This window comes from Aptenodytes patagonicus, chromosome 16 (genome assembly GCF_965638725.1).
Source record: "Aptenodytes patagonicus chromosome 16, bAptPat1.pri.cur, whole genome shotgun sequence".
NCBI classification, from domain to species: Eukaryota; Metazoa; Chordata; class Aves; order Sphenisciformes; family Spheniscidae; genus Aptenodytes; species Aptenodytes patagonicus.
The window spans coordinates 694,149-721,433 of NC_134964.1; the positions used below are offsets into that span (position 1 = coordinate 694,149).

At 60.7% G+C, this 27,285-nt stretch overlaps 2 protein-coding genes across 5 annotated transcripts; one reads left to right on the top strand and one right to left on the bottom strand.

Moving 5' to 3' along the window:
• Nucleotides 1-279: 279 nt before the first annotated feature.
• Nucleotides 280-16,924, bottom strand: RAB37 (RAB37, member RAS oncogene family). 3 transcript variants are annotated; one of them, XM_076353523.1, is made up of 10 exons: nt 16,860-16,924; nt 10,780-10,890; nt 6,223-6,333; nt 4,050-4,091; nt 3,837-3,903; nt 3,698-3,750; nt 3,194-3,259; nt 2,326-2,382; nt 1,986-2,062; nt 280-1,879 (listed from the first exon to the last, which is right to left on the bottom strand). In XM_076353523.1, exons 1-10 carry the CDS (start codon nt 16,917-16,919, stop codon nt 1,774-1,776), a joined length of 750 nt encoding a protein of 249 aa, XP_076209638.1. In that variant the 5' UTR covers nt 16,920-16,924; the 3' UTR covers nt 280-1,773. The 3 variants fall into 3 exon arrangements, with proteins under 3 accessions (XP_076209638.1, XP_076209636.1, XP_076209637.1); XM_076353521.1 differs by lacking the exon at nt 6,223-6,333; XM_076353522.1 differs by lacking the exons at nt 10,780-10,890; nt 16,860-16,924 and adding an exon at nt 8,436-8,529.
• A 5,850-nt stretch (nt 16,925-22,774) lies between these two features.
• LOC143167824 (uncharacterized) lies at nt 22,775-26,698 on the top strand. 2 transcript variants are annotated; one of them, XM_076353707.1, is made up of 7 exons: nt 22,775-23,108; nt 23,988-24,317; nt 24,650-24,782; nt 25,302-25,405; nt 25,740-25,780; nt 25,888-25,998; nt 26,332-26,698. In XM_076353707.1, exons 1-7 carry the CDS (start codon nt 23,066-23,068, stop codon nt 26,404-26,406), a joined length of 837 nt encoding a protein of 278 aa, XP_076209822.1. In that variant the 5' UTR covers nt 22,775-23,065; the 3' UTR covers nt 26,407-26,698. The 2 variants fall into 2 exon arrangements, with proteins under 2 accessions (XP_076209822.1, XP_076209823.1); XM_076353708.1 differs by having other exon boundaries at nt 25,743-25,780.
• Nucleotides 26,699-27,285: the final 587 nt, after the last annotated feature.

The following is a 27,285-nucleotide window of genomic DNA, read 5'->3' on the forward strand; positions in this document are numbered from 1 at the left end:
GGAATGCTGGACTCCGCACCATGAGAACAGCAGGGGAGGAGGTTGGTTTTAATTTAACGGGCCATGTTTACTCTTCCCCTCTCACCTTTGGACTGTCTGAAATGTGCAACGAAAGCCCCAGTGGGGAGAAAGGGGCCACGGGTGCTTCCCCCTCCCCACGGCTGCTCCCAGGGCCCCCCCCCCCCCAGCCCCGCTGCTCTGCAGCGCCTGAGTGCAGCAGCCTCCCACACTGCAGACCCCAAGCAGGTTTTTCTCACGCAATAAAAGAACAGGCAGATGCAAAGCCTCAAAAATACCCAGCTTTAATCTGTAAACTTGCAAAGAGAGACCCGGGAGCGGAGCGGAGCAGAGGCGAAGGAGGCACCAGGGCTGCTGAGAGACGAGCGGTTCAGGCGCAGAGCCAGGGAAGATGCTGGCGGGGACGGATGTGCTAGCCAGTCCCCGACTCCCACGTGCAGCGGTGCCATGCCCTCCACAGCTGCCCTTCGCATCAACTCTTCAGCTGCATAACCAAATATTCACCGACTCACCACCCTGGGTAGTGCTCGGGGGAGCTGGCAGTGTGCTGGAGGGGTCGGCAAGGCCAGGCTGAGCACCGGGGATGTGCCACAACGCGGGGCCCAAGCCTTGCACCCTGCACCCCGCCGGTGCCCAACGTAGCAGTGTTTGCTGGCTGAAGCATCTCAGGCATCTGCTCTCCAGAGAGTGGGTTTCAGCTGCTATTTGCCAGCGGCAGGAAGAAACAGTTGTATTACATGTGCAGCGATGGGAGAGAAACCCAGCCTGCCCTGGGAGCCGGCAGGCACAGCAGCCCCAGGCCACCGCGGGCACCTCCACCCCACCAGCTCCAGCCTGCATGAGGCCGGAGATGGTTTTGTCTGGAAGGATTGAAAAGAAAAAGGCTTTTCTTGTTTAAAAAAAAAAAAAGTCTCTAATTCCTGTGGCTACAAGAGGGGGGAACTAAAGGTTTTTCCAAATTGCCGTGTGTACTAGAAGTGCCCCAAGTGTCGCTTGGGTGCTCCCAGGGGAGCTTTATTTCTCATGCCAGCTGCGCGGGCAGGGAGCAGGCTTGGCTGGACGCTTCCCCATCCCGGCCCTTCCCTCCGGCAGAACCGGGGCACAATGGGGACATCGCTGCCCTCATGGCGGCAGGAGGATAAAAGCCGACAGCAGGAACCACAGCAGCGAGGAGCCACAGCCGAGTGTGGGCACCGGCTGCACCCGGGCGTGGGGCAGCCTTGGGGGCAGAGCCAAGGCTCCCTGGAGGGAAGCCAGAGCCCGGCAGCACTGGGGACGCGGGGGGCTGGATCAGGCCCTTCCAGCCGGACGAGAGTAGTACCGAGAGCGGGGATGGCTGCAGGGGAGGAGAGGGCTGGGGGCTCCACAGGGGCTCAACCATGGCACACACATGGCTCCTCCAGCCGCTCCAAGGGGCCCTCATCCAGGTGCGGGGCCGTATCCTGCATCCTGCTTGGGTGATGTAGACATCTCCGTGGCTTGCTGGCCAGGCTGGCACTCATGACACCGCGGTTATTCCCCCAGTGACACACAGTAAGCTCCAGGTATTGCCCTGCAGGGCAGCAGGATCCAGCCCCTGGATCCTGGCGCCGGGGCGATGGCTCTCCTTGTCCACGCTCCACTCCGCCGTATTGTCCCATCCACGCTTGGCTTGTCAGAGCCTGGTTCCCTTGGGCGCTCGAGGGCAGGTTTGGGCCCCCGCTCTGCCTCCCGCCTGCCTGCGCCCCCGGGGCTGCCGGCTCTTCCCAGCTGCTCTCAGGCGAAGGCACAGCAGCTGGATTTCTTCTTCTGCGACTCGATGTAGTCGTGGATCTGGAAGCGGGGCTCATCCGGCAGCTGCACCGCGCGCTGCTTCAGCTCCCTGGGGTGGTGGGGCCATGTTACCTCCCCTGCCCGCTCCAGTGCTGGTGCAGGAGGCGGTGGGGCCGGGGGGACACCTCCCTTGCCCAGGTCCCCCAGGTACTTACTTGGCAATGGCCAGGAAGGCCAGCTCCACGTTCATGCCCGTCTTGGCGCTCGTCTCCATGAAAGGCACCCCATACTCCTGCAAGGGCAGCACGGCCCCATCAGCGGCCAGCCCCAAAATGCCCTCCTGCCCCTCTGAATCGTCCCTGTCACCTGGCTGATGCTTGGGGACAAGGTGCCTTGCCCCAGGTTTTATGTGCAAGCGGCTGCCGCGCTGCCCATGCTAGAGCCAGGTGCATCTGGGCACCCATCAGAGGGGATGGCACGGCTGCACAGGGACCCTGAGCGATGTGCAATTGTCTGGGGGGGGCTGCAGCCGGGTTAGACTCCAGCATGGCTCACCCTGGCCAGAGATGCTCCATCCTCCGTCCTCACAGCTCTCTCGCTGCTCACGTCGGCCTACCAAGGGAAGAAAAGTGTCACCGCGTACCAGGGCCAGCTGGCACCCTGAGGGCATCTGGCAACCAGGCAGTGTGGGGTGTGCAGGGGGCTGCCAGGAACTGGGGGCGTCAGGGACCCGGGAACACCCAGTGCCCAGAGGAGAATCCGGGATCTGTTGAGCATCTGGGACCTGGTGGCATCGAGGATGGGGGGGGGGGGCATCCAGGACCTGGGACACTGAGGACCTGGGGCAGCATCCAGTACCTGGGGGCATCCAGGACCCAGGGGGGCTTCTGGTACCCTGATGGGCATCAAGTACCCAGCATCATCCAGGATTCAGGGGGTATCCAGTCCCAGGGGAAAATCCGGTACCCAGTCAGGCATTGGGCACCTGGCAGCATCTAGGACCCCCAGAGAGAATCTGGGACCTGGTTGGGCATCTGGGACTTGGGGATACCTGGGATCTGGGGGTGCCTCCAGGACCTGGGTGGACATCCCATACCCGGCGGCATCCCATTCCCAGCAGCATCCCGTACTGGGAGCCTCAGCCTCGTGCTGCCCCCCACTGGCTGCTGGGGACACCACCCCACCCCCCCCCCCCCCCCCCCGCCCCGGCTCCCCAAACCTCTGGGGTCACGTCTGGGCCCGGCTGAGCCCAGAAATCAGCAGAGCCCGTCGGAGAGTGCAGGCAGGGTGCACCCAGCCGGCAGGCAGAGCGCCCACCGAGCCCCATCCCTCCACAGCCACGGGGACGGCAAGGGCAGGGCCAGACCGGCACGGCACGGCACGGCACAGCAAACCGCAGGGTGAAGGGGGACCCTGCACGCACCTTATTGCCCAGCAGCATGATGACCACGTCCTTCTGGGCGTACTCGTGGATCTCTGTCAGCCAGGCCTGCGGGGCAGTGGGGCTACGTCAGGGCGAGCAGTACCCCCGTCCCTCCCCTCTCAGCCCGCACGCCCCCCGCGAAGACTGGGAAAACGGCTATTTTTTTTTGGCATGGGAACCATTCCAGCATCACAGCCGAACAGTCCTGAAAACGCCCCGTCTCCTGGCTACAGCCCAAGCCTACACATAGTTCACGTCCATCCCAAGCTGCGTTTTCTCCCTCCAGCCATTTACCATGTCCCTAAACAAAACTCACCCAGCCGTGCAGTGCCCAGCCAGGTGCCATGGGGACAAGCTCCCAGCCGGCTGACTCTGGCTGAAACAGCTGGTTCTTGCATGCAAAACAAGCTTCAAACTTCCCCAAACACCCAGCAAGCCACACAGGGCACCCACGACCCCAATCCCCAGGGAGAAACACACTCCCAACCGGCGGAGGGGACTCACGCGGATGTTGTCGAAGGACATCTTGCTGGTGATATCGTAGAGCAGGAGCAGGGCTGGAAGGGAAGAGGTAGAGGCATTGCCCCGCTGCAGGGATGTGCTCCGGCCGGTCTCCCCCATCCCCACCGGACCCCAAACCCACCTTGGGCATCCCTGTAGTAGGCGTGGGTGACACTGCGGAAACGCTCCTGTCCTGCCGTGTCCCAGATCTGCCGAGAAGCCGCTCTGGTGAGAGCGTGGAGGGGAACGCCCCTGGCTGGGGATGCCCCTGAGGCTCCCAGCCCACCCACGCTCAGTCCAGGGGTTTTTTTCCAGCAGCACGGCTGGGAATTGCTGACCCCCTCCCAAAGCTCACCTGCAACTTCACCTTCACGCCATCCACAGCCACCACCTTGTTCTGCAGAAGAGAAGGAGAGCACGTTTATCACCCCAAGGCACATCTTGGCATGGGTGCCAGCAGCCCTGGTATGGAGCCGGCTGTGCCCCGGCCCCTCAGCTGCTCTCCCCCGGCCGGCGGGATGAAGCCAGGCTGCCTGTGGGGCTGGACGTTGAAGCCTCACTGCTACAAACCCTGGTCCTGCTGGGGGGCTGCGATGCCGCGTGGCACCTACAGGGACATCCCAGAGCAGCATCCCCTTGTGCCAGGGTGGAAAAGGGCAGAATCAGGTCCTGACGGAGACAGGACAGCAAGATCCCAGCCTGCTTTGGACCTGGTGCCTCGCTCATCTCCTACAGCCAGCGCCCCTGTCCTGTGGCTCCCGAGTCCCCTAACAAGCCGGCTAATGATGCAGGCTGCCCTGCAAAGCCCGGGGACACTGACCTGCTCCGGCTCCCACCGGGCAGCCCCAAGCTTGCAGCAGCCCCTGCCCGCACGGCCAGGGGAAGTTCGGCAGAGCTGGAGAAGTGGGGAGGGTCTTGCATAAACTACATGCAAATGTGCATCTATTAATAACATCTTGGCCTGCTTTTATGTTTGCCCACCATAAAGCCCTGACCCTTCTGCCAGGATTCCCCTGCTCCATGTGCTGAAAGAACCACTGCTGCACTAAAAATTTGGGCTATTTGCAGCAATTTAAGGCCTTCGGATGCTACGAGCTGCCTGGGGATGCTCAGTGGGCAATGCTGGGTGTCCAGCTCAGGTTTCCTTGCTGGTGGGAGCCTCGCTTGGCCCTTAAAAGCGGTTGCACACACTGAGCTGGGGGGTTGCAGGCAGCACATAGCTTTATCCAGCACGGCAGGAGGAAATCTCCCAGGCCAGGGCAGTTTGCAGCCAGGCATTGGGGCCGCTCGACCCTGCAGCCGGGCTGGGACTGGGGAAGGGAAGCAGCATTTGCAAGTGAGGGGGGAAGGCAGTTATCAGAGAGGGCTTAAGCAATCACTGTACTCAACTCGGAAGCGCAGGGACTTCTCTCCAGAGGCCCGAGAAAAGAAAAGCAGGAGTTACCAAAGGGCTATTTTAAGACTCTCAAAGAACTGTACTTGGAGGGACGATTCTGGAAAGAGAAGACCCCTATAAATAATTTAGTTGCCTGGAATTGTTTGAAATGGAAATTCAGGCCATGTGGAGATGATAAAAGTTGAGAAAATGGGTTGAATAAAACAAAAAATGTGCCCTAGGAGACGCTGGAAATTATCTACCAGCAGCAAGACGTGAGCTGCTGGAGGGGATGCTTGCACGAGGCGGAGCAGGTACCTACAAACTGGCAACACCCCTGGGGCCGCCGGTGCTGAGCCCAGCAGTGGGACCCAGCAGATTTTCCTTCTTTCACGACTTTATTGGAAGGACAAGCTACGAGACCCCTCCAAAGCAAATCCACAGCCCTCTCCCCCCGGCCCCCGCTCACCAACCCCCCCAATTCCCCCCTGAAAGCCAAGAGCAGCCCGGGCAGGAAAGGCAGAAGAAAACCAGAGCAGCTGCAGCTGCAGCGGCAGAGGAAGCGCCGACCACGCTCGACACGTGTCGGCAGCCGCAGGCAGAGCCCTGCCCGGGGACACCCCCTGTGACTTCCAGCCTGCTGAAATGCCGCTCTACCCTATGCTGCGAACAGCTCTGCCTGCCCGTGCATCCCCAGAGAGACCCTGCAGCTGAAATTTGGTGAACAGAGAGCAGCGGGAGGGTTTAAACAGGATCTGGTGACCTTAACAACTCCTCAGCAGCCAATTTCAGCCCTTTCAAGGCACAAAATTACAGCAACCAGCGTTTGTCCCTGCCAGCCGTTGACCTCAGCCTGGCCAGTGGAGCGTGCCGGCCACCCACCAGACACCCCCAGCCCATGCACACAGCCAGGATGGGTAAACTGAGGCTTTTTGCTGATTTAAAGGCAAGAGGTGACATTCCCAGCGGGCTCTTCTGTCTGTTACCACGCTCCCAGGGAGAGGTGGAAGGGTTTCAGCAAGCGTCTACAGCTGGTTAGGAGACTATTTGGGGTGCAGAGGCTGGGAACCCCCCATCCCCCCTTCCCAGCGCCCCGTCCTGGCCGAGGTGTGGGTCAGGGGAGGCGAGGGGCCAGCAGCCGTGGTGGTCTCACCCGGAAATCTATGCCCACGGTGGCTATGAACGTCCCGGAGAGAAAGGCCCCGTCTTTGAACTGGAGCAGGAAGCAGGTTTTCCCCACGCCCGAGTCTCCAAGTAACATCACCTGCAAGATGGGCGCAGGGAGAGGTGTCAGCGGGATGGGGAGGGGGCAGCATCCCTGGGTGGTGCTGAGCCCCCCACGGTCCCTTGTGTCCCTCCGTTTCTTTCCCCAGGGCTGGTCCTGCTGAGCCTGGGGAGCCCCGTGAGAGCTGGGGGTGGGATGGGACCCCCGAGGGTGCACCAAGCAGTGCCCCAGGGCAGCGGAGCAGCCCCCAGCCACCGAAGAGGGGGAGAGCAGAAGAGGAGAGCTGGTGGGAAGGCAGGTACTGCAGCAAGAAGAGATGTCTCCTGGCCGGCCCCTGGCTGTCTCCCAACCCAGGAGGTTTCTTGGAGAACCGGCCACAGCTCCCGGACACGTGGAGCCACCTCCACCCCCGGCCCGGGTGTGCCCAGCCCGAGAGCTAATGCATGGCTTGGGCAAACCCCGCTGTGTTCAGGACTCTTGCCCTGTTGGTGCCCAGGGCCCTGCCTGCTGCAGACACCAAAGCAAACACGGTGCCTTTTCCCCTCCTGCTAAGCAAACAGGCTCAGCCTGGGCTCCCTGGCTGCTCTGGCACCGCTGAACCCAGGCAGGCAGCAGCCAGCGCCGATGCCGGTCTCTGTAAGCACAGCCTTACCCGATGCCTCGAGGCTGTGCTCTCCTCCCTGCTCCCCGGCAGCAGTCCTTTCCTGCCCGGCAATAATTAACCTGATGCTGACTGCATCTATCCCCTGCCTAAAAATGGCAGTGAGCAGGACTCCAGCAACAAGGTCCATCCCCGCAAGCCCACCCTCCCGGGACGCTGGAGCCTGCAAAGCAAACCCACGCAGCCCCGCTGCCCCTGGGCTGGGCGAACACAGCGAGCCGTGGCCACCCTCTGCAGGGATGGCACAGCAAACACCCCTTGGGCCAGGACGGCCAGGGCTGGGGGCTGGAAATGCTCTGCCTCCTGCCAATCCACTTTGGGGGTCAAATCCTTCCCTGGGACACCCCTGCCCAGCCCAGGCTGGAGGGCAGCTGGGAACACCACCCAGTTCTGCCTCCACCTCACTCCAGATCAAGCTGGCAACTGATTTCCTCCCTCATACACAAAAATTTCCCTCCAGTATCAGCCCGTGAAAGGAGTCAGAGTGAAGAGGATAAAGGTGAAGGAATAAAAGCGGTTTAGGGAAGGTGGCAGCGCACAGGACCGCTTTGGGACCCGGCTCAGCGAGGCAGCGGGAGGTCTCGGGCCTGGCACCATCGGCGCTGGGCTCAGCCTGGGGCTGCGTATTAAATTTTTCAGGTAAAAGGTTCATCGGCCCTGTGCCTCCCCTGTGCTGCTGGGAAGAGGAGGGTGCTTCCCTGGTGCGACCCTCAGCTGAGCTGGGCTGGGGAAGAGGGGGGCACTCAGGGAGGAGGGTTCCTACCCCAATATCTGGCAGGGGCGCGGGGGCGTCTGCAGTGCAGGGGGCTGTGGGGTGGATGTGGGACCCTGGGCTGGCTCAGCTCCAGGGCACACAAGCTGCCCCCCTCCCCGGTGCCCTTGGGATGCTGCGATGGGCTGGATGGAGTCTTGCTTCCCCCGCCCTGTATCATGGTGGGCACCGCTGCTGCGGCTGGCAGGAGCCCCCCTTGCCCGGAGAAGGGCAGGACAGGCTTTCAGAGGGCAGAGCTCGGCCGTGCCCCCCCCAGGGAGTCCCACTGCCCACCAAGCCGAGAGCCCCAAAAGCCCTATTCCTGCAGCTGGGTCACCGGGGCCGGGACGCCCATCGCCACCTCGGGGCAGGGACACACCCGGGGCAAAGACCTCGCCGCCCCCAGGGCAGGGGACCCCCTATCTCCACCTCCCGGGGGAGGGGTAGGACCCCTATTCCCACATCTGCTAGATCTGGGAACCCCCCCCCGGGGCAGGGCAGGGCCGGGCAGGGCTGGGGGGGCTCAGCTGGGGCCGCCGCCGCCTTCCCCTTCCCCGGCCCGCAGCGGCTTCCTGGGCGCGATCGCGGCAGCGGAGGAAGCGGGCGGCCCCCGGGACCCCTCCCGGTCTCCCCCGGGCCGGGGGGCGAGCCCCAACCTCCACCCTCGGCAGGGCTTGGGGCGTCCATCCCTGCTCCCCCCCCCGCCCCGCACCCTGCTCCGCCTCCCACCTTGCCGGCCAGCTCGTAGTTCCGGGGCAGCGCCGGGAGGGTCCCGCTCCCCGCCGGGGTGTCCCCGCTCCCCGCCGGGGGCGTCCAGCTCCCCGCCGCTTCGCCGGGACCGCTCATGGTGCGTCCGAGCGGAGCCGCCGAGCCCCGGCGCCGCGGGGCCAGCGGGAGCCGCGGCCCCACCCGGTCTGGCCCGGCCCGCCTTCCTTATCCTCTTCCTCCTCCTCCCTGGCCAATGCCACCCCCAAGGCTGTGCCCCGGCCGCCTCCCTGCCCAGCTCGGCCACGGGATGAGGAAGAGGAGGCTCAAGGCTGGAAACCTGCCCCCCTGCACCCCCACACCGGGGACCCCGGGGTGCTTGGGTTTGCCAGGGGCTCGGTGGCACCAGACGGCGAGCAGAGCCCTGGCACGTCCCTCCAGGCACATGGATGGGGAAAGGAGGAACCGCTCACCCCACAAATGAACAGCCCGCCGTCCCCCACGAGGTGTGGGGATGGAGACCCCAGTGCTGCCAAATCACCCCCACCACGCCAGGTTGGTGGGGACGGTGAGGACGGCAGCTCCTGCTCCCACCCCACCAGCCCACCCGAGGGTGGGGGGCTTGCCCCATCTGCTGCAGCCCTGACAGCTGCTGAGCTGGGCCCCAGGTTAGCACTAAGGCGCAGCAAAGCCAGGAGGAAACCAGAAGCAGCGGCCGTTAGCCGGAAGCCACGCGCTGCGGTGAGCCGGTTCAGCGGCGCCTGCATCTCGGCCAGGACGGCTGCCGGGGCTCCTGCTCCCCCCCGGCGGCTCACAGCCCCCAGCATCCTATGCCGGCCGTTGGGGCCTGGCTCACAGTGCAATTCATTTGGGAAAAGCCCAAGCATGGGAATGCAGAAGTCCCAGGAGAGAGCCGGGGATGTTGTGCTACCCAAAAACTCACTCCACAAAACCCCATCCAGGTCCATGCACTACGGCTGCCCAGGGTCTTCAGGCTTACAGGCACCACTCCACAAACAGGAGCCTTCAGCCCCCTCAGATTTATTTTCCCTGGGATACCCAGCCCATCTCCCCCGCGCCAGGGCTAATCTCAGTGCAAACCCCCCAGCCCCGCTCATGCCGCTGGGATTCAGGCGTGCAGGGCTCCAGTGCAGAGCCGTGCCCCTGCCACTCTCCAGGCGAAGGCCACGCACGGCAGCGGGAGGTTCGATGGCAGAGATGCCCTCTGCGATAGCACCCACCTCTGCGCCTTCCCCAGCTGCCGGCTCCTGCTCCAGCCAAGCTTTCCTCTGCGCCTCGGGAAAGGGAACCTGTATTTCCAGTCCCGTAGCTGCGCTCAGAGCCAGCCAGGGGATTTATAGTTTATATAGGCTCTTTGGCCAGGAAAGTGCCCAGAGCTGAAGGCTGGAGGCACTCGGAGCTCCTGGAAGCGGCTGAGCTCCCCTGCAGCTTGCTGGGGAAGGGGGCTGGAAGGATACGGCAAACCGTGCTGGTGCTCAGGGAGTTGCCTAGGTAGGAAAAACGCCTGGCTGAGCAGCACCTCCACATGCTGTCATCTGCTGCAGGAGAAACAAGGCAGCCGGGAGCCAGCAAAGCTCAGGAGCATGGCTGAGCCTCCTCTGCCTGCACAGGGCTCAGCACTGCCCACAGGGGCACCCTGGGCTGCTTGGCCCCAGACCCCCTGCGCTGGTACCACATGTTTCCCTGCTTCCTTGGCCTGGACTAGAGCGAAAATCCCCATGGGTAATAGCCTCCTCATGGGCAATAGCCATCCCACGGGTAATAGCCTCTTGCTGAGCCCCAACTTTGCCACGGGTGCTGCAGGGATGCCGGTCTCGCTGTGTGGTGAGGTCCCAGCACTGTCTCTGGCCTGGGCTCCCCCGGGAGAGGGGAGACACGTGCCAGAGCCACTTGCCGGCCCCGTGGCAGCTCTGCAAATAGCACTGGACGGCGGCCGAGTGCTTTTCCCAGGCAGTGCCACCATCTGCCTGAATTTTCGCAAGGGCCCCGGGGCGCACAGGCAGGACACAGGCTGGCTTCTCCCCGGGAGAGCAGGGCCACTCCAAAGGCGGCTTTCTGGGTGCCATGCAAAAGGCTGCGCTCGGGCACGGCCCCACCAAGGGTTTTGGGACATGAAGCCTCGTCCATCCTCCATCCCCCCACCGGCAGCCCAAAGCACGCCTGGCCCCAGCTTGCCGGCAAGCACACAGCCAAACTGTGCCCCTCATCCAGCAGCACCAAAGCAAATTCTCCCAATTCTTTGTGCTTAGCACCGTTTAGAATCATAGATTATGGTTACCCAAATAAAACTGCTCCCCTAAGGGTGAGCGAGGTTGCACAACCCAGGGACCAGGGTTTGGGCTCTTACCGTAAACCCAATGCCCACGGTGGCGGAGAAGGAGCCAGGAATGAACTTGCCCTGGTCAAACTGGACCAGCAGAGATGTCTTCCCCACACCGCTGTCTCCGACCAGGATCGTCTGCAAGGACCAGGTAAAGAGGCGTCAGCACATGGGAGCAGGTGATGCCCGGGCCTGCAGGCACGGCATGCAGCTGGGGCTGAGCGTTTGGGGAGGGGGTGCTGGAGGGATGCGGCAGCGAACGCAGCAGGATCGTGAGGGACCAGCCCAGCCCCAGTGAGAGCCCCATGGCAGCCCCCCTGCACAGCCCTGTTTGGCAGCAGATTGTCCCCACAGGCTGCTGGATGCCAGCGCCACGGTCAGATGGCTCGTCCCGCTGCACCCTGTTCTTCACTGTCACCTTTGGTCCTGCCACCTGCCCGGGCAGCAGTTTCCACCCCTCTGACCATCTCTGCAATAAATGAAATGTGCCTCAGGCTGAGCTTCAGGCGTGAGCCCCACTGTGCCCTCTCCAAGTGCAGAGAGGTGGAAGAGAAAGCAAAGCGCAGCCTGTCACAGAGAGCGAGCAGGAGAGATGCTCCTGCCCCGGCTCGGGAAGCTGCTGGGCAGAGGCAGCCTTGGCTCACACAGCCCTGGCAGAAAACCTCTTTGGGAGGACTCTGGCGGTGCTGGATTAGGCCCAAAACTGTTTAGTAAAGAGAGCATCTCCCGCAGCTGCTGCACACAGCCACTGCCACAGCCACGCAGCCTCCCCGGGGCACCCGGCTGTCTTCATGCTGCATTAACGCCATGGACCCACAGCGCTCCCCCCTGGCAGGGCACTGGGTTTGAAGGCACGGAGCCCCTCTGCCTCTCCAGCCCTTCATAGGAAGCCCCAGGGCTCTCCCGCAGGGAGCAAAGCTTGCTTGTGTCTGAGCAGAAGGGACAAGGGAGCTGTGCAGGTGTCAGAGCTGGGGCATTGCCATCACCTCCCGAGCAGCTCCCAAGCTGCCAGCCCGTGGCCCTGGTACCCACACCGCATCCCTGGGGAGCCCTGTCCTGCCTTCTGCTCCTGCCCATGTTCCTCCAAATCCCCAGCCTAAGGGAGACCAACAGTGCAAACGCAAACCCCTCCCTCCCCTCTCTGCCGGTATCTGGGTGTTGTTCGCAGAGCCACTGGCGCAAACATTCCCATCCTTTCAGGAAACTGAGGCACTTTCAACCCTTTCACAGGGACACAAGTTAAAATAAACACTCTGCTGATCGGCTTCTTGCGCAGAAGTGCTTTTGGCTCTGTCTTTCAGGACATGGGTTCCTGTAGCTGCAGCCCTGGCAAGCACTGAGCCAGCCCCAGGGCAGTGTCCCTCCTGTCACTGGTCCCCCTGCCACCCCTGAGCCAGCGAGGTGCTGGGACTGAACCTCCCCACTCTCTGCCTCCACCTGTGCCGCATTCACTGCATCTGTTGTTTTCCCCCTTGGTTTGTGTTTAGTCTGATGCAGCTCCAGCGGCCCTGCTCCATCCTAGGGCATCTCAGCCCTTTGTCCCACCCCGGGTGACGTTGCAAAGGTCACTCTTCACCTGCCAAGCAGGAGCTGTTGCTTCAGCATCTTCCTGACGGCCAGGGGAGCCTCTGCACGTGGCCGGTCCTGTCCCTCCATCACCTCCCTTGCACTGAGGGGCCCTGGGGTGAAAACCAGCCTGGCACCACTTCAGGCACCGTGCGTACCCCCTTGTGAAGTGCAGGGCAGACGAGCATGGAGGAACATCTTTAATCAAGTGCCTGAACAGCCCTGGCAGATTAAGGCCTGGTTTCATACCCTGGGAGACCATGGGGGAACCAGCCACCAGACACGTGCCACAGCACCCGCCACTGCGGTTCCTGCCACCCCACGGACCCCAAAGGAGTGGGCTGAAACCAAAGGCAAACAAGCTTGAGGACCACAAATAAAGCAGGAACGTGGACTGGCAGGAGACCAGCATCCTGCCTGTTAATGCCGATATGCTTCAGTGAAACGCTCGCTTCGGTGAATTAGTGTTTTCCCTCAGAAAAAACATTGCAAATCCCAAATATCTCCTGGGAAAAGCCTGACCTGCCGAGCGGAGCTGTTGGCAGGAGGGAGCCCTGCTCCTCTGCCAGACACATGCCGCTGCACAGGCCTGTGTGCTGAGGGGCAGCAACCTACGGCCAGATCCGCAGGCGGAGGTTTCTGCCTCCTCCCTAACTAGTTGGGCTGTTTGCGGGTCACTTGTAGATTCAGAGCAGCCTCATGGGCTGGGAGCCTGCGTAGGAGCTGGGGGGATGTTGGGAGGCAGAAATCTCTGGGTGAAGCCCTTGCACATGGGTCAGAGGAGCTGGGTCACCCCTTTCACTGGGGGGAATTTCCCTGCCCAAACCCTACTTGGCTTTGCCCTAGGGCCTAGACTTGTTCCCCATGCAGAGAGCAGGATCTGCCCTGGAGCAACCACATAGGAAAACACCCCAAGAGTTCATTACCGTGGGGCTCCTGCACCCCAGCGCTGCATTTTTTGGTGCCACGCACTATTCCCAGGTAAAATACTGGTGCTTGGAGGTGCAGCAAGGCCAGCTGCACCCTGCAGCGGTCTTTGGGAGCTGTTAATGCAGAGAATGGCATTAATTATGCAGGGAGGAGAGCTGGCTGGAATGAGCACCAGAAAGCCTCCAGAGCCCAGGATTTACAGAGAACATGTATAAAAGGCAGACTCCCCTATCAATAATTTAATTGGGATTTATAATAGAGACAACTCATGAATTGCTTCATGACTTAATAATAGCAATAGTAAAAGTTGGCCTGAATCAGCCAAGAGACTTTCCTAATGACTTTAGGAGAAGCTCATGGGCTTTGTGGAGGTACAGCACAGTGGAAATCACTGTGGCCTTCCTGGCTACGAAACAAAGATAAAAGAAGAATAAAAACCCCACTGTGGAGTGAACGTAGCTAGCCAGCTGTCGAAACCTCAGGTTGGACGTGCCTGAGTCACGATAGCAAGAAGCCTCCCAGCGACAAAGCTCCGTACCCACCCCGCCTCTTGCCAGCATCCTCAGCCACAGCCCGGCCTCCCCAGCACCCCCTCAGCCCCCTGGGTTTTCAGGGGACGTTTCCTTTGCCTGGAAAACTTTGGCAGAAAAGTTGAGAGATTCCTTTTGGTGCTGCAGTTCCTCTCTGCACAGTGGTGTGAGGACGGAGCGGTGCTTTGCCGGGCTGCACGCACAGACAGGCTGGCCAAGGCACAGAGGGAAACCTGGCCAAGATCGGGAGAGCCGCTCGGTGACGGTCCCAAAGCACTGCTCCTGAGCCCCAGCACAATCAAAGCAATTCTTGTTTCCAGCTAAAGGAAGTGATTTCTGCTGGGTGGGCAGAGGTAACTTTGCTTCCCACCACCCCACAGCTCGCCTGCTCCACAGCCCCAGCAGAAAAGCAGGCACAGCTTGTAACTCACCCCTGAGCAGACCTGTCTGCCAGCTCTGCCTTAGGAAAAGAGCAAATATTCCTCCCCACACCTCAAATTAGGGGTTTTGGACTAATTCAGACCTAGACGAATCACCTCCCTTCAAAATCGCTGCTGGCTTGGTGTAGGTTGCAGAGACAAGGCAGAATGATGGGGCAGTGAGGGCAAACTCACTCAGATCTCCCCTACCCGTGCTGGCAGCCAGCGAGAAAAGGAGATATTTTGGTCTAACGTACCTAGGGAAGAGAAATTTTGCACGGCTGTCAAAGCAACGTAGGGAGGTGACTGCTGCATTTCCAGTGCCAGCCAAGCGGGAGGAGATCTGGGATAGCGCGTGTGGGTTGAGGTTATCTTCCCAGCTCATTTTCGATCTTTAGCATGCGGTAGCTGGACCTGAGCTAAATGTAGCTAGTAGGAGCCTGACAGGGTAAAACCCCAGTCCTGGGGGATGCAGGGAGGGGAGAGGTGCCCTCCATGGGCTCTTCTGCTGCTCTCAGAGAGTTGCTGAAGCCCCAAACCCAAAGGTTTGCTCCTAGGTCAGCAGGATTTGTCGCAACAAATTGTGGCAATTGTGTACGTGCACCCCAGCACAGCTGCCTGCAGAGCTCAGCCAAGACGTGGCACTGGGAGAGGTCTGAGAGCGAAGCTGTGGCTGCTTTCAGCCCCTCGCCACCCCGCTCTCACAGTCTCTCAGGGATGCATTACCGAGACTTATTTTTACCTGCTCTATATACAAAATTGCGCTGCCTCTCCCCTGCTCCAGGCAGTGCTCCAGGGCAACCTGGATGTTGCTGGGTGCTGCCTCGAGCTGTCCTGTGCCACAGGGACACCTTAGGGCTGTCCCCACCCTGCCCAGGCGCTGTTTCACTATGGCCAAGCCCCTTACACTGGCTCGAGCCAGAGCCCAGGGCCCTCTGCCAGCCCCGCTGGGCCCTTGCCCTGGCAGAGCCTGTATCTAGGGCTGCACATCAAACAAAATCTGGCTCAGATCATGCAGGGGATCCCTGTTTGCAAACCCCCTGCTAGCACCTTGGATCAACCGCAGCCCAGCGGCATGCACATCCCTCTCCCCCTGGGACTTGTTCCAGCTAAATGGATCCAAGCATCCAACAGGAGGAAGAATGATTTGGCAATGGGTCAAATCACCTGAAAGCAGAATCCATCATTTTGTGCCAAGTGAAACTTTTCTGGAACAGCCCAGAACAAACGTCTGTTCCTGCTTTGATTTGCTCCTAACCCGTTTCCTCCCCAGGTCTGGGTTTAGCCACCAACCAGAAATCACTTAACCTTTGCCTCCAGAGTGCAAAGCTCTCTCTGAGTTTCTCAGCACATCTGAAATGTGATTCCTTGCTCAGAAACAAGATCTAGCGAGGTATTTGCTGCCTCACGTCCCTGGAGCGAGAGCAGGCTTGTTTCTGCAAGACAAGCAATCCAGCCAGGAGCGGCAGCAAAATACCAAGTGAAACGGCAGAGAACATGGGACTGGGATGGTTATTTGCCTGGGCAGCTCTTCTGCCCGGGGATTCATTTCCATCAATGTCGTCCCTTTACTGCAGCAGCTCATTGCTGGAGAAGCAAGAGTTAAGGCTTTGCAAAGAATCAAAGTTTCTTGAGTCATCCCTGGAGGCATGTCCTACGTACTCGGTGTACAACAGAAATGAGAGTTGCGAGTAATTGATATTTTCCTGCTAATCAAGGGCTGGGCACGTTACCCTGAGTAGAGCAGGGTATAGAATAGACTGGGATTTGTGAAGAGGGAACCACACAGCCCCAGCCCTTTCCCCTGCCCTGCCCCACCCCTGCTTTTCACCTGCTCCCCGGGGGTGTCGGTCCCTGCACAGTCACTGGGGACTGCAGCAAAGCAGCGTGAGGACAGCAAGGACTGATGGGTGGATCTGGCAGAGATCAGCGTCTCGTCCATGTCTCTTGGAATTGCTGGGCAGCGTCCGACTGCAGGGAGCAAAAGCCCTGCTCCAGCAGAGCCTGCAGCAGAGCCTGAGCCACCCAGGTCTTGTGGGGACAGCAGCAGCCCCGGCCACCCTCCGTGCAATGTGGAGTTACAAAACGCAGTCCCAGGGACCCCGCAGAAAAGAAGGATTTTAAAGCAAGGAGGGCGGGGATGGACGTCTCTTGGGACACCCCTATTTCATGGCAGGGAAGTCCCGGCTCCTTAGGCTGTCTCTGGCAAACAGAGCCCCGGGGTGCCGCTCCCCCCGACCCCCGGAGCGTCCACCGAACGGCGGGAGCGGCTGAACGCAGGCTGCGGGCTGGCCCCTTTCCAGCGCTCCTGCCCGCTTTGCTTTCCAAACACGCCCGATCCTGCCGCCCCCCTCCCCACCATCACCCGGGAGGTGGCGGGGACCGGGGCCGAGCCGTGCGGGTCGCCCAGCCCGGGCCGCCGCGGGGCGAGGGCGGGGGGGGGGGAAGAGCTGCAGCCGCGCCCCTCCACACCAGGATGGGGGGTGGCGGACGGGCCCCGCCGGGGGAAGAGGAGCGAGGAGGGGAGGAGGACAGAGTTTGCCGGGGAAGTTCGAGCAGGCGCCCTGCCCCGGCAGTTGTTCTCACGCCGCCCCGTGCACTTCGCAGCCCCCCCGGCCCCGGTTGCCCCCCTCTCCGAGCACCGCCGCTGCCCCAGCCCTACCTTGTGCAGCAGGGCCTCGTTGTAGCCAGCCCCGCCCGAGCCGGCGGCGCGGGCCTCCATGGCCGGGGTGCATGGGCCGGCTCCGGCCGCCGGGGGGGCCGGGCCGGGGGGGCCGGGCCGGGGGGGCCGGGCCGGGCCGCTCCTGCAGCACCGCGGACAGCGCCCGCGCCGCCGTCAGCACCGCGGACAGCGCCCGGCCCCGCCCGGCCCGGCCCGGCCCCCTCAGCCCCGCTCCGGCACGGCACGGCCCGGCTCCGCAGGGGCCGCGGTTCGGCCCGGCCCGGTTCGGCACGGCCCGGCCCGGTTGGGTTCTGTTCGGCCCGGCCCGGCCCGGCCCGGCCCGGTTGGGTTCTGTTCGGCCCGCCCCGGCCCGGTTCTGCACGGCTCGGGCCCCCGCAGGACAGCGGAGCGGTGCCCGGCTCCTCGCCGACGCCGCGGCCGTTCCCCCGCCCGGAGGAGGCGGGGGGCGGGGGGGGGGGGGGGGAAGGCCGGTCCCGCCCGGGGGCGGGGAGGCCGTGGGAGCTCCCCTCCACGCAGGCAGGGCCCGCGGCAGTTTCCCCACCACCGCGGGTCCCTTTCCAGCTCCCTCGCCCCCCACCATCTCCGTCCGCCGTGATAGAGGCCCCACCGCCCCGGCTCTGCAAAGACCCCGGGGCTCCCTGCCCTCCCCACCGGGGAAACGCTGCCCTTTCTCCCTCCACTGCGGGAGGCGTCCACGGGGCACGGTCAGGCGGGGCTGGAAGGCAGCCCTGGGCAGAGGGGTTTCTTGCTGCCGGCTCCGATCAGTCACCGAGCGGAGATCACGAAGCCAGGTCCGCTGCGCTGCTCGAGCCGTGCTTCGCACCCGGCTCATAGGCACTCACGCTAGGGAGCCGCAGGCCCGCACCGGGGCTGCTCCGGCTGACAGCCCATGCAGCCGTTGGGTGTCCACGGGCAGTGGCAAAGCACAGACCTGCCTGGTCACCGGGGTTAGTGGTGTGTCACCCCAGGGAGGGGGAACAGCTCGGGCTACCCAGGCCATTTCAGCTTCTTCACGAAACCGGTGCTAACCTGAGCCTGGCTCTACCCCAGCAGCTCCCCTTTGGAAACGCACCACATTTATAGAGCCCTGTTAGGAGCCTGCTTGGAGTGAAAAACAAATTGTATTTAGAAACAGGAGGAATCTGTGCCTAAACCTGGAGGTGACATTCGATATCTCATTGAGATCCTTTTATTTACGACTCCCTTTAGAGCAAGCTGGTGCTGTTGATTAGACTGGAAAGAAATTAATCTTTACTGAGAAGTTTATTTAAGAGAGACCCGATTCAGTCTCAGATTCCCTCCTTCCAGATCAGCAGATGGTCCCAAGCCAGAGGAACAGACCACATTTCCAAGAGCCATCTGCACCCATGCGATTGCTGTTTGACTGCCTGGGCCTGACGTTGCTAATTATACCTGCCCGTTATTTCCTCTGACAGCAGAGACGGTTCTGCCGGGTCAGATGATCAGTCTTGGCAACAACAGCCAGAAAAGATGAAAAACAATCCAGAGGGGCAGGGGGTTTTTAGGCTTGCCCAAGGCCAAGAAGCTAAACCCAGGCCCAACACAGACCACCCTGCAGCCAGACCACCCATTGGTCTCAAGCACTGGAAGACAATCAACCACACAAAAAATAAGCGCTATCATGAGCCACGGTGTCTGGGTCAGATAATTTATCAGTGGCAAGGCCAGCATCACGGTTCAACATAGTGCACACACCCCGCACCAGGTAGGGCCAGGAAGGCAAGAGCAGCAAACCTCAGGGTGACTTCAATGAAGCCAGGGCAACTCTCTGCCCTCTTAAATACACTGAGAACTTGGCAAAAAGCCTTTCCATGGGTGTCCCAGTGCCATATCAGCCCCTTGAGGATGGACACCTCACGCTAACTTGTCTCAAGTGCACGCTCAGCCTTCTCCTGCCCCAGCACCCACACAGAGTGGGGGTACTGCCCTGACCCGAGCTGCCTGCTGGGTCACACAGACCCCCGAGACCCGGATCTGCCACAGGCACCACACAGCTCTACCCTGGGCACCCAAGCCGTGCTGGTGCTCAGACAAACCTCTCCTGGGGGGTGGGATGAACTTAACCCCCAGTGAAGAGGAGAAGAAGCCTCCAGTGCACCACTGGGTCCAAGACTCCAGCCCTGCTTGCCTCTGGAGGGGATTCCTGGCACATCCCTGCTGCAGGAGGGGCTCTGAGAGCCTCCTCTGACCCATCTCAGCTCCAGCAACATTTGTCTCCCTTTTCGCAGTCGCAAAGGAAAGCGTCGAGGAGCTGCTGCTGCGCGAGGGCCTGGCTGGGAGGAAGGAAAACCTTGTAAAGCCAAATTCTCCTTTCCTACTGCAGGCACTGGCATTACACCGGAGACGCATTTGGCCCTGCAGGTTTAACAGCACTCAGGAGGAAGACAGTTTTCCTATCTATCATGATATTGCCAGGTGTAATGCAGCCTAATGAGACAACACAGATCGCTGGCAAAAGACAGGCACCAGCACAGCCTGGCACGGCTCCAAGGGCTTTATATCGCTTCATGGCTCTGGGGGACCTGACCCATTGCAGATAAGTGGTATCAGCAGCTTTATTGGAGCCCAGCAGCCTGACACCTGCATCACCCTCCTCCCCCCACACACCAATAAATGCCTTTCCCCACCATCCAAAGCAAACCACTTGCTCTCTCAGCTTCCCCCAGACCCCAGCAGAGGTTTCTGGGAGCCAGCGAGCAGTTTATAGCCCTGAGCAAGCACTGACCAGTTGAAATCAGTGCAGAGCAATGAAATCAGAGGAAATGACCTGCAAATGGTGGGAGTGATTTCAAATGAACCTGCAATTCAGCTCCATTGTTTGGTCTCCTTTGCTAGTAGACTGTATCTCTGGTAGCTTAATTACTTGTCTATTTGCCTTGAGAAGTACAGCTATAACAGTGGAAGATTTAAATCCAGCTCAGGAGTTTCTGCTTCACTGTCCTCTCCCGCTCCTGCTCATTCTAGGCTGCCCAACGCCATTAACCTGTTGTAGTATCTCCCTGGACTGCCTGTCCAACACTTTTTGGGGGAGATCTGAGCCCTGCCAAAGTCATTCCTTCCCTGTGAGCTAGGGAGGAGTCAGAATTTCATCCTCTGAATCTGTTGAATTTTGCTTTCTTAATTTCACTGCAATAACTAACCCCTGCCTTAGCCCTTTCTGGCTGAGGAGTCCAGCCTAAGGCACAGCCCAGAGTAAACCCTCCACCACCACAAAGTCTGCAAGTATTTCTCTCTTTTACTAGCTTTGCTATGTCAGGAGATCTGGGAATGATCTGGGCTTATCTTGGTTATCTGAGATGGCAGCGGAAGGGAGAGATCAGACAGTGCGTGCTCAATCAGCCAGCACTAAAGGAGCTGCATTAGCCATTATTATATTCAGCCTTATCTCCCAAGGACAATTTCACCAAAGCTGCCAAAGCTGCCCACGAAAGCACAGTCTGAAACACCCAGATTATTTTGCAAAGACCCTAGATTAAGTACAGAATCAGGGGTTGAAAATGTCACTGAAGCCCAGAGCAGAGGAGGACTCTGGAAAGGCTCAGCTGTGGCGGTGGGTAGTAAGGTGGGATGGGAGCTGGGGAAGATGTGTTGGTGCTGGGCCGTGCACCGAGGGGGTGCACGCACTGATTGATTCAATTACTGCCTGCCCCAGGAGGGCTTTGAGCCTTTTTTTAAGGCCACCACCAGAGACTAAACCTGGACCCAGAATCTCGTCAGAGCCAGGGCAAAAGCGATGTCCGATGTCCTGTCGCTGCTGGGCAGGGGCTGGGAACGCTGCCTGCAGGCAGGCGCTGGGCAGGGGCTGCAGGAGTGCAGGTGTCAGCTCACCTTCCGCTGCCGTGTTCCCGTCGCCAGCGATCGCTCTGCTGCTGCTGGGGCCGCTTTGCTCGCTGACACGGTTATGGAGCTGCACACGGGTGCTTGCTCCAGCCCCAAGTGTGGCTGAGACAAAAAGACAAGCTGATTTGTTCCTGTCGGGATGCATCACTGGGATTCCTGAGAAGTGTTTCAGCAACACTTCTTCTCTTACAGAATAGCCTTGCCTTGTGTTTCCCGAGCCACTTGCTGCCAAAAGAGAGGGGGTCTCAGCTCAAGAGCAGGGCAGGACCCGGCTCCAGCAGGCAGGACCCGGCTCTCCCCATCAGGGTCCCCTTGCCCTGCCAGGGGTGGGGAGGGCAGCGTCTTCCCAGCCACAGCCACCCTGCAGAGACGCTGGTGCAGAGCCCGGTGCTTTCCCTCACCCTTCGCTGTAGCCTCCTCCGCAGGTGGCTGTATTTATTCATTCCCCTCCCCGGGTTGTCTGCAGCACCCCAGCACCCACGCCTGTGCCCAGGTTGGAGGGTGTCGTGGGGGAGCTTTGCACGGGGCTCTCTCCGTTTCTGCAGGGGACCAGGCAGCACAGGTCCGCACCATGCTTTGCTGCATTGGTTTCTATCTGAATTGCTCTGCTCCCTTTCTAGTTTCATCACTTTCAACCTGACACTCGCTTTAATTGGGATAAATATCGCAGTCCCTTGTGTGACAGAACCTCTCGTGTCAGTGCTCCGGGGCTCCTTCCTCCTGCCCGCTCCCGTCTTGCTCTTCCCCTCCAGGATCACCACAGGCTGCTCAGGTGGTGTGGGGCCAAGGTGCTGAGCCAGAGCCATCCCCTTTGCAAACCCCTCATCGACACCCCCAGCCAGCATCCCCGCTGCAGCCAGGGCCCCTTTGCCCAACAGCTGAAAGGAGGAATATCAGGCTAAAACCCCATGTGGGAGTTGCAGCATTGGTGCTGGACGGCTGTAAATCCCTGCAGTGTCCTCAGGGGCAGGAAGGAGACCTGCCTTCAGCCACTGCAACGGAGTCAGGAACTCTCTGGAGGGTAACATGGTCCTGGGGACTGCAATGATGGGGAGGAACTGGCCCCAGCCTGTGCTGGGGGTCCCAGCCCCTGCCCTGGGCTGGGCAGCTGCTCGTCCTGCCCAGAAACCAAACCTGAAACAGAGAAAGGGAAAGGATACCTCTTATCTGATGGCAATAGCACAGATGCGGCTTGGAAAATTCCCCCAGCCTCTCTACCAAAGTGGTTCTTTGAAGAAGTGCTTGTGGCTGCTCTCGGGTAACTGAGCTGCCCTCAAAATCCCCAGCCAGCAAATGCCTTTGTAGGTGCCTTCCCCACGCATGTTCCAGCCAGAGTCTCCACCTCTGAGCTGCTTCTCCCAATCCTCCTCCCGCCCTGAGGGAACCGTGGGAAGGGCTCACTGTGCTTTGGTGGGCAGTGGCAGGGATGCCTGTGCATCTCCTGCATCTCTCCGGTCCACATGCAAAAACCCTTGCAGGGTAACTTGGTGTCTGCCTCTCCTGCCTGATGGGTCGCCAGGTGGGTTGATACCTTCTTGTTTGTGTTTTGAAGAGCTCGGTCCTCTGCCGTATCCTGCAGCTCAGCGCTGCTGTATGTTAGCAGCTCTCATGTACCATCAGCAGTACACCATCACTGGGAGAGCTGGTGCATGACATCTTGCTGGGGAGCGGCTCTCCCACCCCGGCGTCCACGCTCCCGGTCACACCAGGGCTGGCTGCAGGCAGCACAGACTCCAGGGCAGATGGAAACTAAAACCCAGCTCCTCCAGCTGCTGCTCCTCATGCACGCAGCCCAGAGCAGCCCAGCACACAGGTACCAGCAGGAACAGAGCATGGGCCACTGGCCCATAGTGGTTTGGCCATCCTCAGCAGATTTGCCCACTTCAGCATCAGGTTTTCCCCTTTGAAAAGCTGAACTTAATTTTTCATCAGCCCTGAAACTCTTAAACAGAAAGTGAAAGCTCAGTTTAGCCTCTTGAGGTCTTTGCCTAATCTGTCTCCCTGCTTCTGACTCCCTTCTTGGCTCCCCGGCCGCCGGAGCTGCTGGCAAGGGCAAAGTTACAACTTGGGCTGAGTGAGTTCAGAAAGAAGTGGTCGGCGCGGGTCTCCCTGGCCCAGAGGAGCAGCCGTACGCACTGCCCCGAGCTAGAGAAGCGAGGAGGCACCCGTGCCCTGGGGAAAGTGGAGCTGGGGCAGGAAGCGGAGGAGCGGCACTGCGGCGGTTAAGGGCTCCTCCGAGGCCGGCTGGCACTCAGCATGGCCGCTGCCAGGGACATGTAGCTCCGGGGAGCGAGGGCTGAGCCTGCAGCCACCCAGCAAGTGGGATGGGGGAACGGCTCCTGGTCTGGACCTGGATTCTCCTCCCAGGTGAGAGCAGGATCTTCCCATCGGACCGGGTAAGGGCTCACCACCACTGTGCCGACCTTCCGAAATCCACATCCTCATCCAGCGGTGATGGAAATGCCTCATGGATATATTTCTTCCCTACTTTCCCCTCTGCCAAGAACTGATTAATTATTTCAATCCCATGCAGAGGTTGGCAACCTTTTCCAACTCACAGATCCCTAAAAACACCCTGTGGGAGGCTGCAGGGAGCCTGCGAACCCTGTGACCCCCCCATGCCATGAGAGCAGTGGGCAGGGCAGGCAGGGTGGGCTTGATACCTTGTGCTTGCTGGCAGAGATGGCTTTAACAGAAACCCGAACGCTTTGGGGTGGGCAGCAGCGTCCCGGGGGGGGTTGGCTTTGGGGGAGGGCAGAGGTGAACCTCCCCAGGGGGCTGCAGAGCAGGGGGGATATTTGGCATTTCTTCCTTTCTTTTAAACCTGACCCTGGGAGAGCCTGGGGTGGGACTGCCCTTCCCCGGGCTGGAGGGGCAGCTCTTCTCGGAAGAGCTCGCTGGCAGAAGCAGAAGTGGGTTTCCAGGCACTGAGGTTTCACGGGGAGGCAAAGAGAGACCAAGCAGTTCCCCCCGTGCCCTCCCTCCCTCCTCGGCCCCTGGCCCCGCACAGCCTCCCCCCACCTCGAACCCAGTGAGTCTCCAGTGCCCACCCCTGCACAGCTCCTGGCAGCCCTCCTCGGGGCAGGACCCCTGGGCTGCAGCTCCGCTCGCTATGGGAGAGGTTTTCTGGGGGCAGCAGGAAGCAGTTCGTGTGGCAGGGGGATGGGCAACGGGCTGGGGACTGGCAGGAGGCTTGTGCATGGGCTTGTGCTTGCCCAAAGGCTGGCACGGTCTTTGTCCCTGCAGGATGCTGGGCTCTGCAGGGCCCCGCGGAGGTGAGCGGCTTCCCGGGGGGCTCCGTGGAGGTACCCTGCGAGTACGAGCCAGAGCTGGTGGATGCCAATAAGTATTGGTGCAGGGGCAGCAGCTGGTTTTCCTGCTCCGTCCTTGTTCAGACCACGGCCCCTGGGGACGAGGCACAGGGGGACAGGGTCTCCCTGCAAGATGACCCCACTCGGCACGTGTTCATGGTGACCATGGAGAACCTGACAGTGGAGGACGGGGATCAGTACTGGTGTGGGATCCAGGTAACCTGGTATGATCCCATGTTCCCTGTCATGGTGTCTGTTCTCCCAGGTAAGCACCTGGCATGGCTGTTCTGCTTTGATGGAGGCTGGAGGGGCAGAGGGAATGGAGAGAGGGGAGCTTGGGAGGGAGGACGGGGAGAGCCAGGGATGAAGGAAATCCCCCTCCCAGCTGCCTTCAGTGATCCCCCAGCATCCCCCACCTTGGTCCCGTGATGCACACAGCCCCCCTGGGGCCATGCGTGGTGTTTCCCAGCCACCCCCCATCACCTCCCCGCCAGCAGCCTCTGGGGTCCCGAAGCCCCCAGTCACCAACCTCAGCCACAGCCCAGGACGAGGTAACACACACCACAGTGCTTTGCTTCCCATCTATTTCCACCACAGTGCCCAAGACAACACACTATGACCTCCACACAACACAGGGGGAAGAGCCCACATCTGCTCCGACCTTCCCATGGACTCCCCTGGAGCTGGAAAACACCGTGTCCACACCGAAAATCAGAAGCCTGCAGGCTGGGTGAGTGCCAGGGCCACTGGGGAGGAGAGGGACTGTCCCCAGCGCAAGGACCAGGCAGCCCGAGGACGCAGCATCCAGCTCCAGCCTGCCCACAGGGCTTTGGGGCTAGTGGGGCATCTCTGGAGAAAGCAAAATGTGATGCTAAGGGGGCTGCTGTACCCCTGCATGCCACAGGGCTGCACTGGTTGGGGCTCCCAGAGCCTTTGCCCAGCTCCCGCAGGGCTGCGGGGGACCCCGACACCCCAGGCAGGCGTGTGCTGTGTCTGGGGACTTATCCATGGAGGTGGGGGATGAATCTGTGCAACTCGCTCATGCCAAGTTGGCCAGACATTGCATGTACCTGTGCATGGATCCCTGGCCAGGAAACCTGGGAGAAATCCTTGGAACATCCTTGCCAGCCCACAGAGTTTCATACCCGCCAGGGTTGTGCTAAATACAGGCACGAAAGCCCTCCCCAGGGCACAGGGCTGCAGAGGGGGCAGCACAGAAAGGCAGTAACACCCTTTTCTCCCCTTCTAGCACCCCAAACCTGCTTGTCCTGGTCCTGACACCCTCTGCTGCGCTGGTTTTGGGCGTCATCATCTGCCACAGGATGAGAAGAGCATCGTTGGAGAAGAGCAGAGGTACAAGTGATCTGGGGCCCCAAGCTGTGGCCCTCCTCTGCGGGGTGGCTCCCTAGCACCCGTCCCCCCACCCCAGCACACCACACGCCGCCCTCCCGCTCCCGCCCCAGAGCGTGAACAGGGCTCGGGGCAAAAGGGGCTGGAGCCCTCCTCAGGACCCCAACCCACTGAGCCCCACAGTCCAGAGGGCTCTTGGCAAAGTCAGGCCAGACCTGAGGCTGCACAGGAGCCGATGTGACACCCATGGGGAAGGGCTTGGGACCCCCCAAAATGCTCCCCTTCAGCGAAGGGAGCTCCATGTTGGTCTGACCCATTTCTCCTGCACTTCCTCCAGCAGCCTGGGCCATGGAGAGGAAGAGGGCCAAGGACCTCCAGGTACCGCGGGTGGGAGGGTGGTGGGACGGGGGTCTTGTGATGGCTCCACCATGGGGGAGCCACTGCCCGGAGCCCAACTTGTCCTCAACTCACCTCGTCCCCTCCAGGTCACTGCAAGCTGGGAGCGAGCAGCCACTTCCAATAACATCTACATGAACAGGGAGTGGGAGATCAGCTCGCCCGAGGATGACTATGAGAACAGCCCGGCCAAGTGGCAGGTAAAGGGGCTGGGGCAGCTCCCGGGGCACACAGCAAGTTAGCCCACGGGTGCTCCTTGCTCCCACCCCTGCAGCAACAAGGAGCTGCACCTTGCTTTGGGGTGCAGCGAGGAGGAGCTGCCCAGCTTCGGGGTGCAGCGAGGAGGAGTTGCCCCACTTTGGGGTCACACACCTTCCCCCACACAAGCCTTTTCCTTCCATTTAACAGCCTGTCCCAAGCAGCAGCTCACAAACCCCATAGGAACAGGCATTATGTAGACACAAGCTTTTAGTGCTCTAGCATAGGCGGACCTGCAAAATGCCCCAAACCTTCACATTTCTCCCCCATTTCAGGACTTTGAAAAGGGAGATGAAGTTTCAGTTTCCAGAGCTCCAGAACTGCAGCCGATCTACATGAACATGCACTGAGCGGCTCCGCGCTCGGCGCCCCGCTGCCAGAAAGCCCCGTGTCTGGGAACGGGCATCCCCTGCATCTCTCCCACCACCCAGGGCGTGTTTCCCCACTGCTTCCCGAGCCCTCTCTGCCTGTCCCATTGAGATTCCCTGTATCCTGCAGAAGCAACCCCTGTCCCCTCCCCCTGTACCACACAAGACTGGAGACCCCAGCATGCCACGGAGTCCCGCAGTGGGATGTGCACGCCACCAGGCCAGCAGCATTGTTTATCCCCACCCTGCCATGAGGTTATTAAATGAGATGAGATCAGAAGATTTGGGATGTGTTTAAAATATCCCCCAATCAGGGGTTAAAAGCCCAGCACCCCCAGTCCAGGCTGCGGGGAACCAGGGGATGCGACGCCTTGGCAGCCCCTTCTCATCCTCCACGGTTCTTGTGCTCAGCAATAAGGAGCACGTGGGGAGGAAGGGGAGGTCGGCATCCAGTTAGAGATGTGACCTCTGTCCCCTCCCCGGCCCCAGTGACTCCGAGGTGCCCCAGGAAGGCGGACGTGCTGCGGACGGTGTGGTCACCCCCGTTCCCACACAGCCCTCAGACTTCTGCTTCTTTATTTTCACCTGGTGCCTCATTCCCTTCCCTCCGGGTCTTTGCACAGAGCGAAGGGGCTGAAGGGCAGGGTGGGGCGGAGGGAGGGTCCTGAGGGAGCCTGGCTGCAGGGGGTCCCATCCTGCTCCTCCCAGCCCAGCCTCCTGTGCAGATGTCAGGATTTCAGCTGCATATCCCAGGCAGGGGAGCTGCGGAAGGAAAAGCCCCTGTTTGGGTAGGTCTCATCATCTACGCAAATATAATCATCCTGTTGCGAAATGGAAACCTACACAGCAGTTTTAGAAAGA